At 43.6% G+C, this 26,305-nt stretch overlaps 1 protein-coding gene across 1 annotated transcript in view; it reads left to right on the forward strand.

The window, feature by feature from the left end:
* The first annotated feature begins 360 nt into the window (after window positions 1–360).
* LOC135510292 (protein Shroom4-like) overlaps window positions 361–26,305 on the forward strand; it is a 104,073-nt gene continuing 78,128 nt past the window's right edge. The window contains 1 exon segment of the mRNA XM_064931104.1: window positions 361–625. Within this exon segment, the coding sequence (XP_064787176.1) occupies window positions 503–625 (123 nt within the window). The 5' untranslated portion in view covers window positions 361–502.

Genomic DNA, 26,305 nt, shown 5'->3' on the forward strand with positions numbered 1-26,305 from the left:
GTCTCAAACGACTCACTATAGCCTATATAATGCACTACCCTATGGGTCCTGGTCAAAAATAGTGCACTACATATGGGAAAGGGTACCATTTGGAACGTAGGACACTACATAGCGGATACAATTATTTCTCTAAAGTTGTGTCTTTTCAGACAGACAAGGCGATACAACGCAGCGGTTGACGCCTGACACGTCCATCCCTCTGGGCGCTCTCATTGGACAATCACAGCTCAATCTCTACCGTGACTGGCTGCGAAAGAAGTCAATCAAACTCGCTTTCGAATAGTGGGACTGGGAAATAACTTCTTCCTACGCGTCAGAGAAGTTTTGGAACACTGGCCAAACTTTTTTTTGAGCCCTCCCCCCACCTCTCTCACACTCATTCCTCTGTCCGTTCCGGTGGTAGACCCGTGATGGAGACTCAGAGTTCATAAACTGCGCCGGTAGAAAAGTGACTCCTCGTGGTCGATTACGGCGAGGATAATAACGGTAAAAGAGATCGAGAATGGAGACGGTTGAGCAGCTCGTTTCGTTTAACCATATCCAAGTCCAGCTGAAGGGAGGCTCGCCTTGGGGGTTCACGCTGAAAGGAGGTCTCGAACACGGAGAACCGCTCATCATCACTAAAGTGAGTCGTGATTTGGATTTCAGAAAGTCACCAACGCTCTCTGTTGTCGTGGAATAGCGTTTTTTTTTTTACTGTTAAAGGCTGACAGCTTTGCAACATTTTATGTAGGCCTATAGCCAATGCAATGTGCATTTTGTCAGGCGACATTTATGTGGTTTCAGTCTGTTACATAGTTACATATTAACTACTATCTACATGCCCAGTCTGTGTAGAACTGTGTAACTACCCTTGTTGACTATACAGGAAAACTACATTGTCACTTATGTAGTCACACCTCACCAGTAAATGTATCTACACATGTGTACATTTATTTTTTTAAAGAAACTTTAGAGATAAAATGTCAGGGACATACAATAATATGCTGATATGCTCCTACCTGTAAATATTTTGAATAACTCTTTTTAGATAAGATTAAAAACAAACAACTAGTGGCGCAGGGGTTCAAGGCACTGCATCTCAAGACACCCTGGTTCGATTCCAGGCTGTATCACAACCGGTTGTGATTGGGGCGGTGCACAATTGAACCAGAGTCATCTGGGTTTGGCCCGGGGTAGGCCGTGATTGTAAATAAGAAGTTGTTCTTAACTAACTTGCCTAGTTACAAAAACAGGTCCTATAAAAAGAGAGAGACTTAATACACATGTTCTACAGCAGACAGGTTGGTGTTATTGTTCCATGAAGTAGATGTTATGTCTACGTCCCACATGGCTCCTCATCCTCTATTTAGTGCTTTACTTTTGACCAGGATCCATAGGGAATATCTAGGGAATGTGGAGGGAATATCTAGGGAATGTAGAGGGAATATCTAGGGATTGTGGAGGGAATATCTAGGGAATGTGGAGGGAATATCTAGGGAATGTGGAGGGAATATCTAGGGAATGTAGAGGGAATATCTAGGGAATGTGGAGGGAATATCTAGGGAATGTGGAGTGAATATCTAGGGAATGTGGAGGGAATATCTAGGGATTGTGGAGGGAATATCTAGGGAATGTGGAGGGAATGTGGAGTGAATATCTAGGGAATGTGGAGGGAATATCTAGGGAATGTAGAGGGAATATCTAGGGATTGTGGAGGGAATATCTAGGGAATGTGGAGGGAATGTGGAGTGAATATCTAGGGAATGTGGAGGGAATATCTAGGGAATGTAGAGGGAATATCTAGGGAATGTAGAGGGAATATCTAGGGAATGTAGATGGAATGTGGGGGGAATATCTAGGGAATGTAGATGGAATGTGGGGGGAATATCTAGGGAATGTGGAGGGAATGTGGAGGGAATATAAACTGAATATGGAGAGAATGTGGAGGGAATATCTAGGGAATATCTAGGGAATGTGGAGGGAATGTGGAGTGAATATCTAGGGAATGTGGATGGAATATCTAGTGAATGTGGAGGGAATGTGGAGGGAATATCTAGGGAATGTAGAGGGAATGTGGGGGGAATATCTAGGGAATGTGGAGGGAATGTGGAGGGAATATCTAGGGAATGTGGAGGGAATATAAACTGAATATGGAGAGAATGTGGAGGGAATATCTAGGGAATATCTAGGGAATGTAGAGAGAATGTGGAGGGAATATCTAGGGAATTTAGAGGGAATATCTAGGGAATGTGGAGGGAATATCTAGGGAATTTAGAGGGAATATCTAGGGAATGTGGAGGGAATATCTAGGGAATTTAGAGGGAATATCTAGGGAATGTGGAGGGAATATCTAGGGAATTTAGAGGGAATATCTAGGGAATGTGGAGGGAATATCTAGGGAATTTAGAGGGAATATCTAGGGAATGTGGAGGGAATATCTAGGGAATTTAGAGGGAATATCTAGGGAATGTGGAGGGAATATCAAGGGAATGTGGAGGGAATGTGGAGGGAATGTGGAGGGAATATGAACTGAATATGGAGAGAATTTCGAGGGAATATCTAGGGAATGTGGAGGGAATATCTAGGGAATTTAGAGGGAATATCTAGGGAATGTAGAGGTAATATCTAGGGAATGTGGAGGGAATATCTAGGGAATGTGGATTGAATATCTAGGGAATGTGGAGGGAATATCTAGGGAATTTAGAGGGAATATCTAGGGAATGTAGATGTAATATCTAGGGAATGTGGAGGGAATATCTAGGGAATGTGGAGGGAATGTGGAGGGAATATGAACTGAATATGGAGAGAATGTGGAGGGAATATCTAGGAAATGTAGAGGGAATGTGGGGGGAATATCTAGGGAATGTGGAGGGAATGTGGAGGGAATATAAACTGAATATGGAGAGAATGTGGAGGGAATATCTAGGGAATGTGGAGGGAATATCTAGGGAATGTGGAGGGAATATCTAGGGAATGTGGAGGGAATATCTAGGGAATGTGGAGGGAATATCTAGGGAATGTAGAGGGAATATCTAGGGAATGTGGAGGGAATATCTAGGGAATGTAGAGGGAATGTGGGGGGAATATCTAGGGAATGTGGAGGGAATATCTAGGGAATATCTAGGGATTGTGGAGGGAATCTCTAGGGAATGTAGAGGGAATGTGGGGGGAATATCTAGGGAACGTAGAGGGAATATCTAGGGAATATCTAGGGATTATCTAGGGAATATAGAGGGAATATCTAGGGATTGTGGAGGGAATATCTAGGGAATATCTAGGGATTATCTAGGGAATATAGAGGGAATGTGGAGGGAATATCTAGGGAATGTAGAGGGAATGTGGAGGGAATATCTAGGGAATGTAGAGGGAATATCTAGGGAATGTAGAGGGAATATCTAGGGAATGTGGAGGGAATATCTAGGGAATGTAGAGGGAATATCTAGGGAATGTGGAGGGAATATCTAGGGAATGTAGAGGGAATGTGGGGGGAATATCTAGGGAATGTGGAGGGAATATCTAGGGAATTTAGAGGGAATATCTAGGGAATGTAGAGGTAATATCTAGGGAATGTGGAGGGAATATCTAGGGAATGTAGAGGGAATGTGGGGGGAATATCTAGGGAATGTGGAGGGAATATCTAGGGAATTTAGAGGGAATATCTAGGGAATGTAGAGGTAATATCTAGGGAATGTGGAGGGAATATCTAGGGAATGTAGAGGGAATATTTAGGGAATATAGAGGGAATATCTAGGGAATGTGGAGGGAATATCTAGGGATTGTGGAGGGAATATCTAGGGAATGTAGAGGGAATATCTAGGGATTGTGGAGGGAATATCTAGGGAATGTGGAGGGAATATCTAGGGAATGTGGAGGGAGTATCTGTCTGTCTCTCTCGCTCTCTTGTTCTCTCTGTCTCTCTGTCTCTCTCTCTCTCTCTCTCTCTCTCTGTCTCTCTGTTTGTCTCAGAGAGGAGGGTGTTATGACAACATGGGGAGCTGTCTGGTGGAGTTTAATGATGAGGGATCAAATAAGATTAGTTTGTAATGGCTTTTAGAAAAGTGTCCATCTCTCACACGGTATATCACTGTAGTGTGTGTGTGCTATCTCAAATCAAATCAAATCAAATGTATTTATCTAGCCCTACATCAGCTGATATCTCAAAGTGCTGTACAGAAACCCAGCCTAAAACCCCAAACAGCAAGCAATGCAGGTGTAGAAGCACGGTGGCTAGGAAAAACTCCCTAGAAAGGCCAAAACCTAGGAAGAAACCTCGAGAGGATCCAGGCTATGTGGGGTGGCCAGTCCTCTTCTGGCTGTGCCGGGTGGAGATTATAACAGAACATGGCCAAGATGTTCAAATGTTCATAAATGACCAGCATGGTCGAATAATAATAAGGCAGAACAGTTGAAACTGGAGCAGCAGCACGGCCAGGTGGACTGGGGACAGCAAGGAGTCATCATGTCAGGTAGTCCTGGGGCATGGTCCTAGGGCTCAGGTCCTCCGAGAGAGAGAAAGAAAGAGAGAAGGAGAGAATTAGAGAACGCAGACTTAGATTCACACAGGACACCGAATAGGACAGGAGAAGTACTCTAGATATAACAAACTGACCCTAGCCCCCCAACACATAAACTACTGCAGCATAAATATTGGAGGCTGAGACAGGAGGGGCCAGGAGACACTGTGGCCCCATCCGAGGACACCCCCGGACAGGGCCAAACAAGAAGGATATAACCCCACTCACTTTGCCAAAGCACAGCCCCCACACCACTATCTCTTTTCATTTAGGCCAATCTGATTCATGGTTTACTTTTCTCTTATTAATAGTGTCAAGATTTTCAGTCAATGAAGTGTGTGTGTTTGAGAGAGCTGGGCAGAAAGAACACACACACACACACACACACACACACACACACACACACACACACACACACACACACACACACACACACACACACACACACACACACACACACACACACACACCCTGTGGTCTCACTGGTCTGCATTCCATTCAGCCAAAGTGTTGATTTATGCTTCAACAATAAAGATGGAGGAGACGAGTGCGAATCAGTGTGTGTGTGTGTGTGTGTTGTGTCTTCCAGATCCACCCCTCTCTGAGCCGGTGAGAGGGTGAAGATGAGGGGGAGCAGCAGACAGAAGAGGGATACCCCCCATTTTGGTTGACATTCTTAGAAAGGGAGCCTCATGTTTTGGCACAGTCACAGTCGTCCATACACACCACCCTATGTGACACTCAGGATGCTCTCTGGGAAATTGACCAGAGAGAGATATTTAACGTGTCTTTACTGATAACAACCTGCTACGGTCAGTGGTTGACTTGGGCAGGAGCACCGAAGCCGAGTACCGGAGCTGAGTGTTCTACTGTTTGAACTCCTGTTCCTCTCACAGAATATTAGCTCAAAGTGTTGTGGAGCTCATCTAAATATAAACAGTACCGGCACCTATTTCAGTCTAAGTCGAGCACTGTGTAGAACCCTTAGTCCTCCTATCATCCTGTCTCTCTGTCTTTCTCTCTCTGTCGCTCTCTTTCTCTGTCTCTCTGTGTCTTTCTGTGTCTCTCTGTCTGTTTCTGTCTTTCTGTCTTTCTCTCTGTCTGTTTCTGTCTTTCTCTCTGTCTTTCTCTCTCTGTCGCTCTCTTTCTCTGTCTTTCTGTGTCTCTCTGTCTGTTTCTGTCTTTCTCTGTCTTTCTCTCTCTGTCACTCTCTTTCTCTGTCTCTCTGTGTCTTTCTGTGTCTCTCTGTCTGTTTCTGTCTTTCTGTCTTTCTCTCTGTCTGTTTCTGTCTTTCTCTCTGTCTTTCTCTCTCTGTCGCTCTTTCTCTGTCTCTCTGTGTCTCTGTCTGTTTTTGTCTTTCTCTCTGTCTTTCTCTCTCTGTCGCTCTCTTTCTCTGTCTCTCTGTGTCTCTCTGTGTCTCTGTCTGTTTCTGTCTTTCTGTCTTTCTCTCTGTTTCTGTCTTTCTCTCTGTCTTTCTCTCTCTGTCGCTCTCTTTCTCTGTCTCTCTGTGTCTCTGTCTGTTTCTCTCTGTCTTTCTCTCTGTCTTTCTGTCGCTCTCTTTCTCTGTCTCTCTGTGTCTTTCTGTGTCTCTCTGTCTGTTTCTGTCTTTCTCTCTGTCTTTCTCTGTCTTTCTCTCTCTGTCGCTCTCTTTCTCTGTCTCTCTGTGTCTCTGTGTCTCTGTCTGTCTCTGTCTTTCTGTCTTTCTCTCTCTCTCTCTCTGTCGCTCTCTCTCTGTCTCTCTCTCTGTCTTTCTCTGTCTCTCTGTGTCTCTCTCTCGCTGTCTCTCTCTCTCTGTCTCTCTTTCTCTGTCGCTGTCTCTCTCTCTGTCTTTCTCTCTCTGTCTCTCTTTCTCTGTCGCTCTCTTTCTGTTGCTGTCTCTCTCTCAATTCAATTCAATTCAAGGGCTTTATTGGCATGGGAAACATGTGTTAACATTGCCAAAGCAAGTGAGGTAGATAATATATAAAGTGAAATAAACAATAAAATTAACAGTAAACATTACACATACATAAGTTTCAAAACAATAAAGACATTACAAATGTCATATTATATATATATACATTGTTTAAACAATGTACAAATGGTAAAGGACACAAGATTTAGAATTAAGAAGAATTAAGAATTAAATAAGCATAAATATGGGTTGTATTTACAATGGTGTGTGTTCTTCACTGGTTGCCCTTTTCTCGTGGCAACAGGTCACAAATCTTGCTGCTGTGATGGCACACTGGAATTTCACCCAGTAGATATGGGAGTTTTTCAAAATTGGATTTGTTTTCGAATTCTTTGTGGATCTGTGTAATCTGAGGGAAATATGTCTCTCTAATATGGTCATACATTGGGCAGGAGGTTAGGAAGTGCAGCTCAGTTTCCACCTCATTTTGTGGGCAGTGAGCACATAGCCTGTCTTCTCTTGAGAGCCATGTCTGCCTACGGCGGCCTTTCTCAATAGCAAGGCTATGCTCACTGAGTCTGTACATAGTCAAAGCTTTCCTTAATTTTGGGTCAGTCACAGTGGTCAGGTATTCTGCCGCTGTGTACTCTCTGTGTAGGGCCAAATAGCATTCTAGTTTGCTCTGTTTTTTTGTTAATTCTTTCCAATATGTCAAGTAATTATCTTTTTGTTTTCTCATGATTTGGTTGGGTCTAATTGTGCTGCTGTCCTGGGGCTCTGTGGGGTGTGTTTGTGTTTGTGAACAGAGCCCCAGGACCAGCTTGCTTAGGGGACTCTTCTCTAGGTTCATCTCTCTGTAGGTGATGGCTTTGTTGTGGAAGGTTTGGGAATCGCTTCCTTTTAAGTGGTTATAGAATTGAACGGCTCTTTTCTGGATTTTGATAATTAGTGGGTATCGGCCTAATTCTGCTCTGCATGCATTATTTGGTGTTCTACGTTGTACACGGAGGATATTTTTGTAGAATTCTGTCTCTGTCTCTCTCTGTCTCTCTTTCTCTCTCTGTCTCCCTCAATTCAATTAAATTCAAGGGGCTTTATTGGCATGGGAAATTTGTTAACATTGCCAAAGCAAGTGAGGTAGATAATATACAAAAGTGAAATAAACAAAAAAATTAACAGTAAACATACAGAAGTTTCAAAATAATAAAGACATTACAAATGTTATGTTATGTGTATATACAGTGTTGTAACAATGTACAAATGGTTAAAGTACACAAGGGAAAATAAATACGCATAAATATGGGTTGTATTTACAAAGCTCTGTCTCGCTCTCTGTCTCTGTCTGTCTCTCTCCCTCTGTCTCTGTCTGTCTCTCTCTCTCTGTCTCTGTCTGTCTCTCTCTCTCTGTCTGTCTGTCCCTCTCTCTCTGTCTGTCTGTCCCTCTCTCTCTGTCTGTCTGTCCCTCTCTCTTTGTGTGTATTTGATTCTTCTATTATCCTGTCTGTTAGGGAGTTAAATGACACTGGTTAGATCTGATAGGATCTATTTCTCTGACCTGCTGGCTCACTGGATTAACCCAAAACATGTGAAGGGCAGCAGACATAGGACTCCATATTCAGCTCCGTAGTGTGTGACTGAGACTGTGTTATTATTATAATTACACAAAGTACATGAAGGGCAATTCACAAGTTTGGACATCATAGTACAGTGGAGCATAGTTCAGTACATTATAGTGTACTCTACTGTACTGCACTGTACTGTACTCTACTTTACTGTACTGTACTGCACACTACTTTACTGCGCTCTACTTTACTGTACTGCACTGTACTTTACTGCACTGTACTTTACTGCACTCTACTCTACTGCACTCTACTTTACCGTACTGCACTTTACTGTACTGCACTGTACTTTAGTGCACTGTACTTTACTGCACTGTACTTTACTGTACTGCACTCTACTTTACTGCACTGCACTCTACTTTACTGCACTGTACTTTACTGCACTGTACTTTACTGTACTTTACTGTACTGCACTCTACTTTACTGTACTGCACTCTACTTTACTGCACTGTACTTTACTGCACTGTACTTTACTGCACTCTACTGTACTGCACTCTACTCTACTGCACTGTACTTTACTGCACTGTACTTTACTGCACTCTACTGTACTGCACTCTACTTTACTGCACTCTACTTTACTGTACTGCACTCTACTTTACTGCACTCTACTTTACTGCACTCTACTTCACTGTACTGCACTCTACTTTACTGCACTCTACTTTACTGCACTGCACTCTACTTTACTGCACTCTACTCTACTGTACTGTACTTTACTGTACTGCACTGTACTTTACTGCACTGTACTTTACTGTACTTTACTGTACTGCACTCTACTTTACTGTACTGCACTCTACTTTACTGCACTGTACTTTACTGCACTGTACTTTACTGCACTCTACTGTACTGCACTCTACTCTACTTTACTGCACTGTACTTTACTGTACTGTACTCTACTGTACTGCACTGTACTTTACTGCACTGTACTTTACTGCACTCTACTCTACTGCACTCTACTTTACTGTACTGCACTTTACTGTACTGCACTGTACTTTAGTGCACTGTACTTTACTGCACTGTACTTTACTGTACTGCACTCTACTTTACTGCACTGCACTCTACTTTACTGCACTGTACTTTACTGCACTGTACTTTACTGTACTTTACTGTACTGCACTCTACTTTACTGTACTGCACTCTACTTTACTGCACTGTACTTTACTGCACTGTACTTTACTGCACTCTACTGTACTGCACTGTACTTTACTGCACTCTACTTTACTGTACTGCACTCTACTTTACTGCACTCTACTTTACTGCACTCTACTTCACTGTACTGCACTCTACTTTACTGCACTCTACTTTACTGCACTGCACTCTACTTTACTGCACTCTACTGTACTGTACTTTACTGTACTGCACTCTACTTTACTGTACTTTACTGTACTGTACTTTACTGTACTGCACTCTACTTTACTGTACTTTACTGTACTGTGCTTTACTGTACTTTACTGTACTGCACTCTACTTTACTGTACTGCAAGCTACTTTACTGTACTGCACTCTACTTTACTGTACTGCTCTCTACTTTACTGTACTTTACTGTACTGCACTCTACTTTACTGCACTCTACTGTACTGTACTTTACTGTACTGCACTCTACTTTACTGTACTTTACTGTACTGTACTTTACTGTACTTTACTGTACTGCACTCTACTTTACTGTACTGCACTCTACTTTACTGTACTGCACTCTACTTTACTGTACTGCTCTCTACTTTACTGCACTCTACTTTACTATACCGTACTTTACTGTACTGCACTCTACTGTACTGTACTGCACTCTACTTTACTGCACTGCACTCTACTTTACTGCACTGTACTTTACTGCACTGTACTTTACTGTACTTTACTGTACTGCACTCTACTTTACTGTACTGCACTCTACTTTACTGCACTGTACTTTACTGCACTGTACTTTACTGCACTGTACTTTACTGCACTCTACTGTACTGCACTCTACTTTACTGCACTCTACTTTACTGTACTGCACTCTACTTTACTGCACTCTACTTTACTGCACTCTACTTCACTGTACTGCACTCTACTTTACTGCACTCTACTTTACTGCACTGCACTCTACTTTACTGCACTCTACTGTACTGTACTTTACTGTACTGCACTCTACTTTACTGTACTTTACTGTACTGTACTTTACTGTACTGCACTCTACTTTACTGTACTTTACTGTACTGTGCTTTACTGTACTTTACTGTACTGCACTCTACTTTACTGTACTGCAAGCTACTTTACTGTACTGCACTCTACTTTACTGTACTGCTCTCTACTTTACTGCACTCTACTTTACTGTACTGTACTGCACTCTACTTTACTGCACTCTACTGTACTGTACTTTACTGTACTGCACTCTACTTTACTGTACTTTACTGTACTGTACTTTACTGTACTTTACTGTACTGCACTCTACTTTACTGTACTGCACTCTACTTTACTGTACTGCACTCTACTTTACTGTACTGCTCTCTACTTTACTGCACTCTACTTTACTATACCGTACTTTACTGTACTGCACTCTACTGTACTGTACTGCACTCTACTTTACTGTACTGCACTCTACTTTACTGTACTGCTCTCTATTTTACTGCACTCTACTTTACTATACTGTACTTTACTGTACTGTACTTTACTGTACTGCACTCTACTGTACTGCACTCTACTTTACTGTACTTTACTGTACTGCACTCTACCTTACGGCACTCTACTGTACTGCACTCTACTTTACTGTACTTTACTGTACTGCACTCTACTGTACTGCACTCTACTTTACTTTACTGTACTTTACTGTACTTTACTGTACTTCACTGTACTGCACTCTACTTTACTGTACTTTACTGCACTGCACTTTACTGTACTTTACTGTACTTTACGTGTTGGTGCTCTGGGTCCTTTTACGTGATGGTGCTCTGGGTCCTTTACGTGTTTGTGCTCTGGGGTCCTTTTACGTGTTGGTGCTCTGGGGTCCTTTACGTGTTGGTGTTCAGGGGTCCTTTTACGAGTTGGTGCTCTGGGTCCTTTTACGTGTTGGTGCTCTGGGGTCCTTTTACGTGTTGGTGCTCTGGGGTCCTTTTACGTGTTGGTGCTCTGGGTCCTTTTACGTGTTGGTGCTCTGGGGTCCTTTTACGTGTTGGTGCTCTGGGGTCCTTTTACGTGTTGGTGCTCTGGGTCCTTTTACGTGTTGGTGCTCTGGGGTCCTTTTACGTGTTGGTGCTCTGGGGTCCTTTTACGTGTTGGTGCTCTGGGTCCTTTTACGTGTTGGTGCTCTGGGTCCTTTACGTGTTGGTGCTCTGGGGTCCTTTTACGTGTTGGTGCTCTGGGGTCCTTTTACGTGTTGGTGCTCTGGGTCCTTTTACGTGTTGGTGCTCTGGGTCCTTTACGTGTTGGTGCTCTGGGGTCCTTTTACGTGTTGGTGCTCTGGGGTCCTTTTACGTGTTGGTGCTCTGGGTCCTTTTACGTGTTGGTGCTCTGGGGTCCTTTTACGTGTTGGTGCTCTGGGGTCCTTTTACGTGTTGGTGCTCTGGGTCCTTTTACGTGTTGGTGCTCTGGGGTCCTTTTACGTGTTGGTGCTCTCGGTCCTTTTACGTGTTGGTGCTCTGGGTCCTTTTACGTCTTGGTGCTCTGGGGTCCTTTTACGTGTTGGTGCTTTGGGTCCTTTTACGTGTTGGTGCTCTGGGTCCTTTTACGTGTTGGTTCTCTGGGGTCCTTTTACGTGTTGGTGCTCTGGGGTCCTTTTACGTGTTGGTGCTCTGGGTCCTTTTACGTGTTGGTGCTCTGGGTCCTTTTACGTGTTGGTACTCTGGGTCCTTTTACGTGTTGGTGCTCTGGGTCCTTTTACTTGTTGGTGCTCTGGGTCCTTTTACGTGTTGGTGCTCTGGGTCCTTTTACGTGTTGGTGCTCTGGGTCCTTTTACGTGATGGTGCTCTGGGTCCTTTACGTGTTGGTGCTCTGGGGTCCTTTTACGTGTTGGTGCTCTGGGTCCTTTTACGTGTTGGTGCTCTGGGTCCTTTTACGTGTTGGTGCTCTGGGTCCTTTTACGTGTTGGTGCTCTGGGGTCCTTTTACGTGTTGGTGCTCTGGGTCCTTTTACGTGATGGTGCTCTGGGTCCTTTACGTGTTGGTGCTCTGGGTCCTTTACGTGTTGGTGCTCTGGGGTCCTTTTACGTGTTGGTGCTCTGGGTCCTTTACGTGTTGGTGCTCTGGGTCCTTTACGTGTTCTCTCTCACCATCTCTCCCCTATCTCTCTCCCTTTCTCCGAACTCTCTCTCCCTCCCTCCTATCTTTCTCCCTTTCTCCTAACTCTCTCTCCCTCCTATCTCTCTCCCTTTCTCCTAACTCTCTCTCTCTCCCTCCCTCCTATCTCTCTCCCTTTCTCCTAACTCTCTCCCTCTCCCTCCCTCCTATCTCTCTCTTTCTTCTAACTCTCTCTCTCTGCCTCCCTCCTATCTCTCTCTCTTTCTCCTAACTCTCTCTCCCTCCCTCCTATCTCTCTCCCTTTTTCCTAACTCTCTCTCCCTCTCCCCTTCTGTCTTTCTCCTAACTATCTCTCTCCCTTTCTCCTAACTCTCTCTCCCTCCCTCCTATCTCTCTCCCTTTTTCCTAACTCTCTCTCCCTCTCTCTCCCTCCCTCCTATCTCTCTCCCTTTCTCCCTCTCTGAACACCCTAAGCTGTTGCTGTTAGACTTCTCCCTATACGGACGTCTATGTGTGTGTGTGTGTGTGTATGTATGTACAGCATGTACAGTGGGGCAAAAAAGTATTTAGTCAGCCACCAATTGTGTAAGTTCTCCCACTTAAAAAGATGGGAGAGGCCTGAGGTTGCTGCGGAACAGGAGGAAGTCAGAAGGGGGGTGAGTGTGGCCGATGTGAAACGGCTAGCTAGTTAGCGGTGGTGTGCACTAATAGTGTTTCAGTCGGTGACGTCACTCGCTCTGAGACCTAGAAGTAGTTGTTCCCCTTGCTCTGCAAGGGCCGCGGCTTTTGTGGAGCGATGGGTAACGATGCTTCGAGGGTGACTGTTGACGTGTGCAGAGCGTCACTGGTTCGCACCCAGGTCGGGGCGAGGGGATGGACGTAAAGTCTATACTGTTACACAGGCACACAAGTAAATGCATGGCCATCATATTTCTAATGTTTATCATAGAAAATTTTGCCAGCTACATTCTTTCTAATGTTTTGCTTAAAGTTAATATTGCATTATTACCTGAGAAAAGTAGCTACACATCTGTTAGCAACACATCTGTTAGCAACACATCTGTTAGCAACACATCTGTTAGCAACACATCTGTCAGCAACACATCTGTTAGCAACACATCTGTTAGCAACACATCTGTTGGAAACACATCTGTCAGCAACACATCTGTTAGCAACACATCTGTTAGCAACACATCTGTTAGCAACACATCAGTTAGCAACACATCTGTTAGCTGTCTGCTGATAGAATGCCATTCGTGGAGACGTTAAGTTAGTCTGATGCCGAGGAAAAATTACAATAAGAAGCATTTTAGATCTGTGTTTATTAAATGCAGCAAGATATTTCCAGTGGTGGAAAAAGTACTCAAAACTCATACTTGAGTAAAAGTCAAGATACCTTAATGGAAAATGAATCAAGTGAAAGTCGCGCAGTAAAATACTACTTGAGTAAAAGTCTAAAAGTATTTGGTTTTAAATATACGTAAGTATCAAAAGTGAAAGTATGAATGATTTAAAATAACTTATATTAAGCAAACGAGATGGCACAATAGATTAGAGGTCGACCGATTAATCGGAATGGTCGATTAATTAGGGACGATTTCAAGTTTTCATCACAATCGGAAATCGGTATTTATGGACACCGATTTGGCAGATTTATTATAATATTTTTTTACACCTTTATTTAATCTTTATTTAACTAGGCAAGTCAGTTAAGAACACATTCTTATTTTCAATAATGGCTTATGGGTTAACTGCCTGGTTCAGGGGCAGAACGACAGATTTTTACCTTGTCAGCTCAGGGATTCAATCTTGCAACCTTATAGTTAACTAGTCCAACGCTCTAACCACCTGCCTCTCATTGCTTTCCACGAGGAGACTGCCTGTTACGCGAATGCAGTAAGAAGCCAAGGTAAGTTGCTAGCTAGCATTAAACTTATCTTATAAAAAACAATCAATCATAATCACTAGTTAACTACACATGGTTGATGATATTACTAGTTTATCTGGCGTGTCCTGCGTTGCATATAATCGATGCGGTGCGTATCGTCGCTCCAGTGTGAACCTAACCATGAACATCAATGCCTTTCTTAAAATCAATACACATAAGTATATATTTTAAACCTGTATATTTAGCTAAAAGAAATCCAGGTTAGCAAGCAATGTTGACCAGGTGAAATTGTGTCACTTCTCTTGCGTTCATTGCACGCAGAGTCAGGGTATATGCAACAGTTTGGGCCGCCTAATTTGCCAGAATTTTACGTAATTATGACATAACATTGCAGGTTGTGCAATGTAACAGGAATATTTAGATTTAGGGATGCCACCCGTTAGATAAAATACGGAAATGTTCTGTATTTCACTGAAAGAATAAACGTCTTGTTTTCGAGATGATAGTGTCCGGATTCGACCATATTAATGATTTAAGGCTGGTATTTCTGTGTGTTATTATGTTATAACTAAGTCTATGATTTGATAGAGCAGTCTGACTGAGCGATGGTAAGGCACCAGCAGGCTCGTAAGCATTCATTCAAACAGCACTTTAGTGCGTTTTGCCAGCAGCTCTTCGTTGTGCTTCAAGCAGTGAGCTGTTTATGACTTCAAGCCGATCATCTCCAGAGATTAGGCTGGTGTAACCGATGTGAAATGGCTTGCTAGTTAGCGGGGTGCGCGCTAATAGCATTTCAAACTTCACTCGCTCTGAGATATCCAGATATCTTGATTTCCTTGCATTTGTCTCTCTCCATTCTCGGCCCGTCTGCTCCAACAAGGCAGGCAGGCCCGTTGCTCTAGCGACTCCACACAGATACAGCGTGTACACATGCTGCTCTAGAGCCAGTACTGTTCTTCCTTCAGAGAAACATGCGTCAACTTTTTTCCCACAATGTCTCTCATTTATATTCGCTTGTACATGTCCAAACTCACAAAAAATGACATTCAGTAGTTTCTACCTATATATGTGTAACTTTATGAGTTGGATTGGCTATCTTAAAAATGTGTTTATTTTTATTTTCCCTCCATAGAATATTTAGCAAGCAGCTTCCATGAAACTTCGCTATTAATTGTGCCAATTTTGTTAGCATTCTGGTAATATAGGCCCAATGGGCTTTTTTACATTTTTTTGGCGCTCTCTTGTGTACTTAGCCGGTAATACCGTAAATGCTGAGATGAAAGAAGGACGGTTTAATGATATGAACATCTGGATAATTCCCAAACCTAGTGAATCGACCTGAGAAACACAGTCCACGAGCATCTCAGATGGAACACTCGTGTTTGGTCAAGTTACGGTCGTAGTTAACCCAGCATTAACGGTTTTAAATGTTGTACATGTTTTTAAACTGACTGTACCATGACAAGTTGATTCGTGTAGAAACTCAAATGAGAATCTCGTTACTAGTCGCCCCCAATCAATATTTAACACTGTAAATCCCTGGCGTGGTTATAAGAGGACAAGTGTTAAGGAGAAGTGTCCTGTTTATTTATTTATCCGTTATTTTACCAGGTAAGTTGTCCTGTTTATAATCCTATTTCACAACTCTTCCCAAAACCACAACAGCCTTTTAAATGTAATTATGAGAATGATGTCATTTCCTTTATGTAATGTAAGGATAATCGTGTGTGTTTTTGTTTCTGTGTTTACAGTTTGTTCCATTGCTGTTTGTTTGTGTGTGTGTGTGTGTGTGTTTTACAGTGTGTTTGAGTTTGTGCTTGTGTGTTTACAGTTTTCTCCAGTGTTACCATGCCTTAACCACAGAAAGCACAGTAAAACCTCAGCCTCAATACCAGAGCTCTCTGTGTGTGTGTGTGTGTGTGTGTGTGTGTGTGTGTGTGTGTGTGTGTCCACATATGTCCTCTGGAAAAACAGACAATGACTTCTTCATATCCTGTGTTCTTTCTTCTCAGCACTACTCCTCCTCCTCCTCCTCCTCCTCCTCCCTCCCTCCTCCTCCTCCTCTCTCCTCCTCCTCCTCCTCTCTCCTCCACCTCCTCCTCTCTCCTCCTCCTCCTCCTCCTCCTCCTCCTCCTCCTCCTCCCTCTCCTCCTCCTCCTCCTCCTCCTCCTCCTCCCTCCTCCTCCTCCTCCCCTCCTCCTCCTCTCTCCTCCTCCTCTCTCCTCCTCCTCCTCTCTCCTCCTCCTCCTCCTCCTCCTCCTCCCCTCCTCCTACTCCTCCTCCTCCTACTACTCCTCCTCCTCCTCCTCCTCCTCCTCCTCCTCCTCCTCTCTCCTCCTCCTCTCTCTCCTCCTCCTCCTCCTCCTCCTCCTCCTCTCCTCCTCCTACTCCTCCTCCTCCTCCTCCTCCTCCTCCTCCTCTCTCCTCCTCCTCCTCCTCCTCTCTCCTCCTCCTCCTCCTCCTCCTCCTCCTCTCCTCCTCCTCTCTCCTCCTCCTCCTACTCCTCCTCCTCCGTTCCTTCACCCCTTGGGTGTGGAAACACCTTTTTCCGTTTCATAGCAGTCCCTCGTTCTCAAGCTGTGGTGTGACCGAAAACACGAAGCCACGTGCTTACACGCTTGATGCCGTTACCACGGTAACAGGATAAACTAGTCACGCTTTTTTCCCCCCTGTCCTCCATTTTAAATCAAATCAAGTTATTGGGGGGCGTAGACAGATTTAGAGATGTTATCGCAGTTGCAGCGATAATGTTTCTAGCTCTGCAGCCGCGCTTTAATACCTTTAAATACCTTTAAAACAACAAACTTCATCCAGAAAAATCTGGCCGTCTAAATAGTGAGTAGGAACCAATGTTTTTAGGAACAGTAAGGGATTGGGGAATTTGCAGTGGAGGGGGGGACGGTTTTGTTTTACACATTCTGGTGTTTCAGATGGCTCATTCATTCCCAGTTTGGCTGTTGAGAGAGAGTTAACATTTAGTTGGGTGCTTGACGTTTAATTATAGTTGTTTTTTGAACCAGATCCGAGAACGAGATTGTTGGCGCTGATTGGACATTATTGTCGATAGAGACGTTTGTTCTGCTGTGTTTAACTAGGAGCTGAAGGGGCCTGGGAGAGAGAGAGAGGGAGAGATAGGGCCTGGTGGACCTAAAAGAGTGTGAGAAAAGAGAGAGAGGGAGAGATAGCGCCTGGTGGACCTAAAAGAGTGGGAGAAAAGAGAGGGAGGGAAAGATAGGGCCTGGTGGACCTAAAAGAGGGGGAGAGAGAGAAAGGGGGGGTTGGTGTGGTTGCTATCTGATGGAATGTGTGTGTTTGGCTCCTGTGGCTTTAGCCTCTGGGCTGGTTGCTAGTGATGGAGAGGAGAGATAGAAGAGAATAATATAACCAGCTGGAAGGTCAAGATTTGGTCAAGCTGAAAGCGAGAGAAAGGGGGAGGGGGAGAGAGGGAGGGAGAGATGGAGGGGGGAGAGAGGGAGGGAGACAGAGAGAGAGATGGAGAGAGAGAGATGAGTGAGAGAGCGGTGGACAGGGAGAGGAGGGGTGCGAGAGAAAGAGAGAGATGGGGGGGAGAGAGGGAGGGAGAGATGGAGGGGGGAGAGGTAGGGAGAGATGGAGGGGGAGAGAGGTAGGGAGAGATGGATGGATTTTGTTTTTTGTTTGACATTTGTCTCAGGTGTTTTCTAATCGTTTTACATTCATTATCAAACCATTTGTCAGAAACATTTTGATTTTTCCTTCTGATGTTGCATTTCTTTGGTTTTCTCAAATTTGCTTTCGATGCTGCTTTTTTGAATATGCAGTTGATGTTTTGAGTAGCCGAATTGACACCATCTTTATTGTTTTGGCACCGTGAGTTATTGAAAAACTGTATAGAGTTCATCATTTCATTTGAGTTCAATGTTTCAATTAATTTCTCTGCACTGTTTGGAGCCCATCTGTACGATTGGTTTATGTTGAAGAGTTTATTGGGCTGTTTTTTAAATGAATATTGCCGGTTAATTTCTTCAGAAACACGTTGATCTGACTGTGATCTGACAAGGGTGTCTGTGTTCTGACAGTGAATGCACTAACGGAGGAGGGGTCAATGTCAGTGATGGCATAATCAACTACACTTGTCCCAAGAGCTGAGCAGTAAGTAAACTGACCTAAAGAGTCCCCTTTGATTCTACCATTAAGCATGTACAGGCCTAAGGCTCCACAGAGATGTACTAACTCCTTTCCATTTTTGTTCAGTATTTGGTCAGGACTGTTTCTATTATTGATAAGAGGGCTACTGTATAACGAGGGGTGTCCAAATATGTGGTGGTTACCTCCCGCATCAGTGTAGTCAGGCTCAGAACCTGTTCTTGCATTGCAATCTCCACAAAGAAGCACTTTACCCTGTGCCTGAAATGTAATGATTTCTGTCTGGAGATGGTCAAAAAACTGATCATCATAATATGATGAATCTGAAGGAGGAGCATAAGCTGCACATATGTATACATCATTGTCACAATAGATTGTACCTTTGTTAAGTTTTAGCCAAATATGAGTGGTACCTTTTTTCATTTCATCCAGCGCTCATCCAGTCCTGCTTATGCCAAATGATGATTCCACCTGAGTCTCGGCCCCGTTTAACATGTTTATGTTTGATTGATGGTAGTAAACTTTCTCTATAGCCTGAGGGACACTGAGTATCTATGTCTCCACGACACCATGTTTCCAGTAGGATTATGATGTCCTGTCCCTTGATGTTTTTAATCCATTCTGGATGTGTTGTTTTATAACCAAAACGTGAAGAGTTTATGCCCTGGATATTCCAAGAGCTGATAGTTAATGATCTCATTTATAATAAGTGATATTCACTGGTTTGAGTAAAGTACATCGGAAAAAAAGAAAAAAATACTGTATATATATATATATATACATACATACAGTGCCTTGCGAAAGTATTCGGCCCCCTTGAACTTTGCGACCTTTTGCCACATTTCAGGCTTCAAACATAAAGATATAAAACTGTATTTTTTTGTGAAGAATCAACAACAAGTGGGACACAATCATGAAGTGGAACGACATTTATTGGATATTTCAAACTTTTTTAACAAATCAAAAACTGAAAAATTGGGCGTGCAAAATTATTCAGCCCCTTTACTTTCAGTGCAGCAAACTCTCTCCAGAAGTTCAGTGAGGATCTCTGAATGATCCAATGATCCAATGTCCATCTCTCTCTCGCTCATCTCTCGCTCTCCATCTCTCTCTCTCCCTGTCCATCTCTCTCTCGCTCTTCATCTCTCTCTCTTCATCTCTTTCTCTCCATCTCTCTCACTCCTCTCTCTCTCTTTCTCACTCTCCATCTCAATTCAATTCAAGGGGCTTTATTGGCATGGGAAACGTGTTAACAATTGCCAAAGCAAGTGAGGTAGATAATATACAAAAGTGAAATAAACAAAAATTAACAGTAAACATTACACATAGAGGTTTCTCATATTATATATATAAATATACCGTGTTGTAACAATGCACACAAGGGAAAATAAATACGCATAAAAATGGGTTGTATTTACAATGGTGTTTGTTCTTCACTGGTTGACCTTTTCTTGTGGAAACAGGTCACCAATCATGATGCTACTGCGTCTCTCTCTCTCTCTCTCTTCATCTCTCTATTCAGATTCAATTTAAGGGCTTTCTTTGCATGGGAAACACATGTCAACATGGCTCTGTCTTCTGTGTACTTCATCAGGTGAAGATGCCAGGTCATTTCAAAATGTTATTTAGTGTTAAATGTATGGACAAGCAAAAGGGGCCGACCATTTGGCGAGGTTGCAGTGGTGTGGATTCACGCACATACACACACACACACACACACACACTCCTCTCTCATGACACACACTTCCACGTAACACACATCTGATGTTTCAGCCAGTGTTTGAACGGGTCCTATTGAGAAATCCCACCAAAGAACCTTGTGTTTCCAGGGAAGAGGAGGTGGAGGAGGAGAGAGAGAGAGAGATTTTGGGCAAGGTTGTTTGACACACATTTTCGGGTAAACTGTTCACCATTTGTGTGTGCATGTAATAGAACAGGTTGCCCCCCCCAACACACACACACACTACCCCCCCAACAAAAACACTACCCCCAACACACACACTACAACCCAACACAAACAACACAAATACTACCCCCCAACACACACACTACCCCCCAACACAAACAACAAACACTACCCCCGAACACACACACTAACCCCCCAACACAAACACTACCCCCCAACACAAACAACAAATACTATCCCCCAACACACACACTACCCCCCAACACAAACAACAAACACTATCCCCCCCAACACACACACTAACCCCCCAACACACACATACAACACACACTACCCCCCAACACACACACTACCCCCCAACACACACACTAACCCCCCAACACACACACTAACCCCCAACACACACACTAACCCCCCCAACACACACACTAACCCCCCAACACACACTAACCCCTCCCAACACACACACTACCCCCCAACACATACACACACTAACCCCCCCCCAACACATACACACACTAACCCCCAACACACACTACCCCCCAACACACACACTACCCCCAACACACACACTAACCCCCCCCAACACACACACTAACCCCCCAACACACACACCAACCCCCCAACACACACACACTAACCCCCCCAACGCACACACTAACCCCCCAATACACACTAACCCACCCCAACACACACACTAACCCCCCCCCCACACACACACTAACCCCCCAACACACACTAACCCCCCCCAACACACACTAACCCCCCAACACACACTAACCCCCCCAACACACACACTAACCCCCCCCACACACACTAACCCCTCCAATACACATATTTTCCACCATAATTTGCTAATAAATACATTAAAAATCCTACAATGTGATTTTCTGGATTTTTTTCTCATTTTGTCTGTCATAGTTGAAGTGTACTTACGATGAAAATTACAGGCCTCTCTCATCTTTTTAAGTGGGAGAACTAAATACTTTTTTGCCCCACTGTATTTGATAAGTTATGCATATTTTATAAGTTATGCATAAGTTGTGCACATTTTAAAGTTTACTCCCAAATCAAACTATGATGTATTAGGATGTAAACTATGATGTATTGGGATGTAAACTATGATGTATTAGGATGTAAACTATGATGATGTAAACTATGATGTATTAGGATGTAAACTATGATGATGTAAACTATGATGTATTAGGATGCAAACTATGAGGATGTAAACTATGATGTATTAGGATGTAAACTATGAGGATGTAAACTATGATGTATTAGGATGTAAACTATGATGATGTAAACTATGAGGATGTAAACTATGATGTATTAGGATGTAAACTATGATGATGTAAACTATGATGTATTAGGATGTAAACTATGATGTATTAGGATGTAAACTATGATGATGTAAACTATGATGTATTAGGATGTAAACTATGAGGATGTAAACTATGATGTATTAGGATGTAAACTATGATGATGTAAACTATGATGTATTAGGATGTAAACTATGATGTATTGGGATGTAAACTATGATGTATTAGGATGTAAACTATGATGTATTGGGATGTAAACTATGATGTATTAGGATGTAAACTATCATGTATTGGGATGTAAACTATGATGTATTGGGATGTAAACTATGATGTATTAGGATGTAAACTATGATGTATTTTTAAAGTAAAGTTGAGTTTTATTCATCATTATGTAATGACAGCGATTTCAAATTCAAACTGAAAACAGGGAAAACCTACTTCTTCCAAACCTTTAACTACTAGTACTAGAGGTCAACCGATTAATCGGAATGGCCGATTTCAAGTTTTCATGAATCGGAAATTGGTATTTTTGGGCTCCGATTTCCGATGTCTTTTTTTTTTCTTTTTGTTTTTCTTATACCTTTATTTAACTAGGCAAGTCAGTAAAGAACACATTCTTATCTTCAATGACGGCCCGGGAACGATGGGTTAACTGCCTTGTTCAGGGGCAGATGACAGATTTTCATCTTGCAACCGTACAGTTAACTAGTCCAACGCTCTAACCATTGCACTCCACAAGTAGCCTGCCTGTTCCGCGAATGCAGTAGAAGCCAAGGTAAATTGCTAGCTAGCATTAAACTTATCTTTAAAAAAATAATCAATCATAATCACTAATCCAGTTTAGCAGGCAATATTAACCAGGTGAAACTGTGTCATTTCTCTTGCATTCATTGCACGCAGAGTCAGGGTATATGCAACAGTGTGGGCTGGCTGGCTCATTGCCAACTAATTTGCCAGAATATTACGTAATTATGACATACATTGAAGGTTGTGCAATGTAACAAGAATATTTAGACTTAGGGATGCCACCCGTTAGATAAAATACCGAATGGTTCCGTATTTCACTGAAAAAATAAACGTTTTGTTTTCAAAATAATCGTTTCCGGATTCGACCATATCAATGACCAAAGGCTTGTATTTCTGTGTGTTATTATGTTATAATTAAGTCTGATTTGATAGAGCAGTCTGACTGAGCAGCAGCAGGCCCGTAATCATTCATTCAACAGCACTTTCGTGCGTTTTGCCAGAAGCTCGTCGCAAGCACAGCGCTGTTTATGACTTTAAGCCTATCAGCCTAATGCCTGTTAAAAGGAACCACCAACTTTCATATGTTCTCATGTTCTGAGCAAGGTACTTAAACATTAGCTTTCTTACATGGCACATATTGCGTATTGGCACATATAACTTTCTTCTCCAACACTTTGTTTTTGCATTATTTAAACCAAATTGAACATGTTTCATTATTTACTTGAGGCTAAATAGATTTTATTGATGTATTATATTAAGTTAAAATAAGTGTTCATCACAGTATTGTTGTAATTTTCATTATTACAAATAAATAAATAAATTGGCCGATTAATCGGTATCGGCTTTTTTTTGGTCCTCTAATAATCGGTATCAGTATTGGCGTTGACAAATCATAATCGGTCGACCTCTAACGAGTACTGTGATCAGGGGAAAAATACACAATTACGGAGCTCCATTTTTTTGAGGGACTATACTAAATGGACAAAACGCTGGTATTTCTGATCTGATAACTTGTTCTCCATCTTCTTTCTAAATAGTGAGCCAACATGCTATTTGTTTCCCTGACTGATTCAAACGGTTTTCTCCTGCTCTCTCTCTCTCGTCTCTCTGCAGCAGACATATAGTGAGCCAGCATGCTATTTGTCTCCCTGACTGATTCAAACTGTTTTCTCCTGCTCTCTCTCTCTCTGTAGCAGACATATAGTGAGCCATATGTTTGGAGCATCATCATCGCAATAAAATCACAGTATCAAACAGCAATACATATAGAATTGGGAGAATCACAAAACATATTGTTTCTGGACACTCTAATATAGAAACGTAGATTATTGTGTCTCTCGTAGACCTTTCTATGATGTCAGTCTACGGATGAAAAAAGGGAATTGCTTCCAAGCTGTGAGTGATGGGACCAGTTGGCAGTCAGTGAGGCGGATGTAGCGTTGTATCCCGAATGGCACCCTATTCCCTATATAGTGCACTACTTCAGACCAGGGCCCATAGGGTAGTGCACTACTTTATACCAGGGCCCATAGGGTAGTGCACTACTTTATACCAGGGCCCATAGGGTAGTGCACTACTTCAGACCAGGGCCCATAGGGTAGTGCACTACTTCAGACCAGGGCCCATAGGGTAGTGCACTACTTTATACCAGGGCCCATAGGGTAGTGCACTACTTTATACCAGGGCCCATTGGGTAGTGCACTACTTTAGTCCAGGGCCCATAGGGTAGTGCACTACTTTATACCAGGGCCCATATGGTAGTGCACTACTTTATACCAGGGCCCATAGGGTAGTGCACTACTTTATACCAGGGCCCATTGGGTAGTGCACTACTTTATACCAGGGCCCATAGGGTAGTGCACTACTTTATACCAGGGCCCATTGGGTAGTGCACTACTTTAGACCAGGGCCCATAGGGTAGTGCACTACTTTATACCAGGGCCCATATGGTAGTGCACTACTTTATACCAGGGCCCATAGGGTAGTGCACTACTTTATACCAGGGCCCATTGTGTAGTGCACTACTTTAGACCAGGGCCCATAGGGTAGTGCACTACTTTATACCAGGGCCCATAGGGTAGTGCACTACTTTAGACCAGGGCCCATAGGGTAGTGCACTACTTTATACCAGGGCCCATTGGGTAATGCACTACTTTAGACCAGGGCCCATAGGGTAGTGCACTACTTTATACCAGGGCCCATAGGGTAGTACACTACTTTATACCAGGGCCCATTGGGTAGTGCACTACTTTAGACCAGGGCCCATTGGGTAGTGCACTACTTTATACCAGGGACCATAGGGTAGTACACTACTTTATACCAGGGCCCATAGGGTAGTGCACTACTTTATACCAGGGCCCATAGGGTAGTGCACTACTTCAGACCAGGGCCCAAAGGGTAGTACACTACTTCAGGCAGGGCCCATAGGGTAGTGCACTACATCAGACCAGGGCCCATAGGGTAGTGCACTACTTTAGACCAGGGCTCATAGGGTAAATTAGTGCAGTATGTAGGGAATAGGTTGGCGTTCGGGACTTAGGGCAGAGTATTAAACAGAGGGCTGTGAGAGAACGACCAACAGGTCCGATGACGCCAGGGCGGCGTCCAAAATGTCTTCCTACTTATTGGAGCAGTCCTTACATGGAGCAGTCCTTACATGGAGCAATCCCTACATGGAGCAGTCCTTACATGGAGCAATCCCTACATGGAGCAGTCCCTACATGGAGCAGTCCCTACATGGAGCAATCCCTACATGGAGCAGTCCCTACATGGAGCAGTCCCTACATGGAGCAGTCCCTACATGTAGCAATCCCTACATGGAGCAGTCCTTACACAGAGTAGTCCTTACATGGAGCAGTCCTTACATGGAGCAGTCCTTACATGGCACCCTCCTTACATGGCACCCTCCTTACATGGAGCAGTCCCTACATGGAACAGTCCTTACATGGAGCAGTCCTTACATGGAGCAGTCCTTACATGGAGCAGTCCTTACATGGAGAAGTCCTTACATGGCACCCTCCTTACATGAAGCAGTCCCTACATGGAGCAGTCCTTAAATGGAGCAGTCCCTACATGGAGCAGTCCTTACATGGAGCAGTCCTTACATGGCACCCTCCTTACATGGAGCAGTCTTTAAATGGAGCAGTCCCTACATGTTGCAGTCCTTACATGGAGCAGTCCTAACATGGAGCAGTCCTTACATGGAGCAGTCTCTACATGGAGCAGTCCCTACATGGAGCAGTCCCTACATGGAGCAGTCCTTACATGGAGCAGTCTCTACATGGAGCAGTCCTTACATGGAGCAGTCCCTACATGGAGCAGTCCTTACATGGAGCAGTCCCTACATGGAGCAGTCCTTACATGGAGCAGTCCCTACATGGAGCAGTGCCTACATGGATCAGTCCTTACATGGAGCAGTCCCTAAATGGAGCAGTGCCTACATGGATGTCCTTACATGGAGCAGTCCCTACATGGAGCAGTCCCTACATGGAGCAGTCCTTACATGGAGCAGTCCCTACATGGAGCAGTCCTTACATGGAGCAGTCCCTACATGGAGCAGTCCTTACATGGAGCAGTCCCTACATGGAGCAGTGCCTACATGGATCAGTCCTTACATGGAGCAGTCCCTAAATGGAGCAGTGCCTACATGGATCAGTCCTTACATGGAGCAGTCCCTACATGGAGCAGTCCCTACATGGAGCAGTCCTTACATGGAGCAGTCCTTACATGGAGCAGTCCCTACATGGAGCAGTCCCTACATGGAGCAGTCCTTACATGGAGCAGTCCTTACATGGCACCCTCCTTACATGGAGCAGTCCTTACATGGAGCAGTCCATACATGGAGCAGTCCTTACATGGCACCCTCCTTACATGGAGCAGTCCCTACATGGAGCAGTCCTTACATGGAGCAGTCCCTACATGGAACAGTCCTTACATGGATCAGTCCTTTACATGGAGCAGTCCCTACATGGAGCAGTCCCTACATGGATCAGTCCTTACATGGAGCAGTCCTTACATGGAGCAGTCCTTACATGGCACCCTCCTTACATGGAGCAGTCCCTACATGGAGCAGTCCTTACATGGAGCAGTCCCTACATGGAACAGTCC

Source organism: Oncorhynchus masou, chromosome 23, assembly GCF_036934945.1.
Source record: "Oncorhynchus masou masou isolate Uvic2021 chromosome 23, UVic_Omas_1.1, whole genome shotgun sequence".
In the NCBI taxonomy this organism is placed as follows: Eukaryota; Metazoa; Chordata; class Actinopteri; order Salmoniformes; family Salmonidae; genus Oncorhynchus; species Oncorhynchus masou.